Source organism: Atta colombica, unplaced genomic scaffold (genome assembly GCF_001594045.1).
Source record: "Atta colombica isolate Treedump-2 unplaced genomic scaffold, Acol1.0 scaffold12, whole genome shotgun sequence".
NCBI lineage: Eukaryota > Metazoa > Arthropoda > Insecta > Hymenoptera > Formicidae > Atta > Atta colombica.
The window spans coordinates 6,349,427-6,352,928 of NW_017259206.1; the positions used below are offsets into that span (position 1 = coordinate 6,349,427).

General features: G+C 26.3%; 1 protein-coding gene across 1 annotated transcript in view; it reads right to left on the minus strand.

Moving 5' to 3' along the window:
- Positions 1 to 272: 272 nt before the first annotated feature.
- The window catches only part of LOC108694376 (vitamin K-dependent gamma-carboxylase), a 6,687-nt gene continuing 3,457 nt past the window's right edge, over positions 273 to 3,502 (minus strand). The window contains exons 4-10 of the mRNA XM_018203806.1: positions 3,152 to 3,315; positions 2,807 to 3,034; positions 2,477 to 2,739; positions 1,980 to 2,180; positions 1,625 to 1,860; positions 691 to 1,002; positions 273 to 429 (exon numbers count right to left, since the gene is read on the minus strand). Coding sequence (XP_018059295.1) covers positions 273 to 429; positions 691 to 1,002; positions 1,625 to 1,860; positions 1,980 to 2,180; positions 2,477 to 2,739; positions 2,807 to 3,034; positions 3,152 to 3,315 — 1,561 coding nt within the window. The remainder of the gene's footprint in view (positions 430 to 690; positions 1,003 to 1,624; positions 1,861 to 1,979; positions 2,181 to 2,476; positions 2,740 to 2,806; positions 3,035 to 3,151; positions 3,316 to 3,502) is intronic.

Sequence of the window (3,502 nt, forward strand, 5' to 3'; positions counted from 1 at the left end):
GATTTAAATTAACCAGGTTGAAATATTTTATGATACATTCTAATACTCTCAAAAATATTTATAATACTTATAAACTAAAAAAAACATAATTTGAAAATTTTTAACAAAAAGTAATTAAATTTCTATATTATTAAACTTTAGTTAAAGTTAATGTAAGTTAATTTACGTTTAAAAGATGAAGAAATTTTTCTGGAAAAATTATAAATAGAAGTAAGATTAATACAAAATGTAAGGAATAATTTTAATCTTTTTTCACTTATTACTAATGTTCGTTACTTGCTAACACGTACTCGTCGTACCAAAGGAACATCGTACATCAAGTTTAAGAAGGCATTTGTTATATGGGCGAACGTTCTTATCCATGCAATGATTTTATAATTAATTTCTTTTAACAATTGTGGCATGTTTTCTATTACTGGAGGAGGTTTTCTTCTAAAAAATGTATTAAGTTTAAATTTCCAAAATGTATTAATTTGATTTTAAAATCTTATTTCACGTATACAGAAGTTTTATAAATTTTATTTATATAAATAATTAATTTTCTTTTATTATAAAATATAAATCATACGTTATAAATATTGTTTAAAAACCTATCGCAATATATCACAAAATTAATCACCAAATCTTAATAGATACTTATACGTTTTTATGTAGCAATATCTTATTATGACATATTTATGTAATACTTACTTTTCGTTATCTAATTGCTTCGTCTGATTTGTGTAAGTATACATGTAACATGCCGAATAAGAACTTGTAGTTTTTATTCGATGAAACTTCCCTGTTCCGACAGAGATCGATTTTTTCTTTGACACAGTGATTATATCCATTAATTCTTCTTCCCCATAAGTTACCTCACCTTCTAGCACCGTCAAAGAAACATTCGTGAAATCGGTGGATATGTAGTTTTCCAAGTACATTCCTGGAAAATCGGCTACGAACAATACATCCGTATAATTTGACCAAGTGTATACATGCTGTTGAATTTCATCCATTTTATGTCTAAAAACCATAAAAAACAAAATAGTTAAAATCAGGAAATAAACACGTGGCTAAGTGTGTTTTCAAATTAAATCTTAATATTTATAAGGACAATACTTGCCAAAAAATATTTATCTTTTTAATAAGCAAAAGAAATTACTTTTGTTTACTAAAAAATTATTTATAAAAGAAGAATCTATCGATATTTATATTAGCGGTATATGATATTTTCGATGAGATGTGGAGGAGGGGAGAAGGGATAGAAGTACTATATTTTAATGTTCAAAGTTGCATATATGTATCTTCAGTTTGTAAATATAATTTATTTGTATAGACTCCGAATTTATACTGAATTTATCCCTAAATTAATTTTAAAGTGAACGTACTACAAATTTTATTCGTTTCCTGGAGGGTTAGCCATAAATTTTGAATAATTTTTCTTAATCTCTCTCGGCTGACTAAGATAGTTACCAATTAGCAATAATTAATAATTATATACCAAAAATTAATAATTAATAATTATTACTAATCATTTTTATAATGTAATTAATTTATATTATTTTTATGACGTATTTTTTTTTAGCGAATATCAATACTATTACATTGTATAATAAATTAATTTTAGCGACTGAAACAGACATACCTATATGAATTATATTGCGTGAGTAACGGCATTAGAAACGAAACAGGTTTAAATGGATGCCAATCAACTGTCAACATATCGATGTTTGGATTAAATATTCTCTGTTGAAATCTGCCGTTTAGTGAACACCACACGTCTATGTAAATGCTGAAATTCGTAGATAATTTCATCCATTTTTCCATATCTTCAGAATAATGCTTGGTCTTCAATTCTTCTTTTCGACGCATCAGATTATTCTGAATTTATACATAAATAAATTCAATATTTAATAAATATAATGGCATAAAAATGATTATTGACAGAAATATTATTGGGAATTTTAAGGTAGATATTTATTTATGGCACTTTAAAACACCTTTAAACATTGCGAATATTGTATCGCCATGTCCCCGTGCTTCATCCATCGGTCATTTTGCACCCAAGCGACAGGATCTAAATATCGTACTTCGTTGTTTACGTTATCGTGCACTTTAATTACTACGTGTATAGTGTCCCAGTTATGAACCATCATGTCCCAGGAATAACCATATAGACCAGGTACCCAATTGTTATAGCCCTGAAGTTACATTTTTGTAATAAAAATAAAAATCATATGACAATTTATATAAATTTAGAAAATCTTGCAATTAAAGATGTTTTACCTGTTTCATATATTTTTGTAGAATTAATTTAATTGCAAAAATAAACATGTCAGCAGATTTAGAATTATTTTTTGTGTAAGCAATTTAATATTAAAAAATAATTTATTTATTTTGAATATTTAAAGTACTGTTATTTAGTGTTTAATAAGTATTTAATTACTAAATTTTCTATAAGGGTAATATAATAATACCTAGTATTAGTAGGTGGTACCTTTGATATAAAATGTGAATATGGCAAAAAAAACTGCAGTAAAATATGACACAGCAACAGTGATGCTACAAACTTTTGTTTTTTTGTAGTTTTCGATGATTGCTGAGCTATCCAATTTTTCTTACAAATATTGATCGTTCGTTTTTCATTAAGTTTAATTGAACTTTTAATCGATTGTGTATCGTTATCTTTTTCATCAGTTTCTTTTTCAGATTTTGATTTAACAAAATATTTTTTGTCTTTTTCCTTGTTCATTATTTTTTCTGAAAATAGTTGTAGATATTTTAAACTTGTATTGAATTATTATTGTAAAAAAAATATTTTTTTCACCTTCATGCACTGTTTTATTATAAAAAATTTCATTTGAAGGCAATTTTAAATTGTTGGGCTTCACAGATTCTTTTGCTTGGTCAGTCTCTTTTGTGCTGTTTGCATCGATTGAATTTGCGTTAATCGATAAAATCATTTGTTTCAGTCCAAAATACTGCTCTAATTTACGTGGCCAATCTACACGGCAAAAGAGTGGCATCGTTGCCAGGCACACATACGGAAACATTCCTGCAAAGATCTTTTCTTAAACCTTAATATAATAGTGCAATGAAAATCTTTGAATAATCTTATCAATCCTTATCCAAAATTTTTTTTTTTAATTAATTTATTTTAAATAATAATTACCTATATTAAATAGTCTTGAGTTCATTAAATGAAAAGTTGTACAGAAGATCATGGACGGTATGCGTGTTTTCTCGAACAGCATCCAAAATCCAACGGACAGATCGAAAATAAAGCCGAACCAATGGACGATTAGAAAGTCAATCTGCTCAGTGGATAGAAATATTCTGAAAGAGACCATTTTCTTTACTTATTAATCAAGAAATATCTGTTTTTTATACTAATCTACGGGAGGGTCAATCTTTTTTTTTTTTTAAATATTTACAGCAAGGTGTTATATTTTTTAAATATTTCTAAAATGCTTAATCACAATTTTGATATTTTAAAAATATTTTTTGATTTAAGAAATTTAAG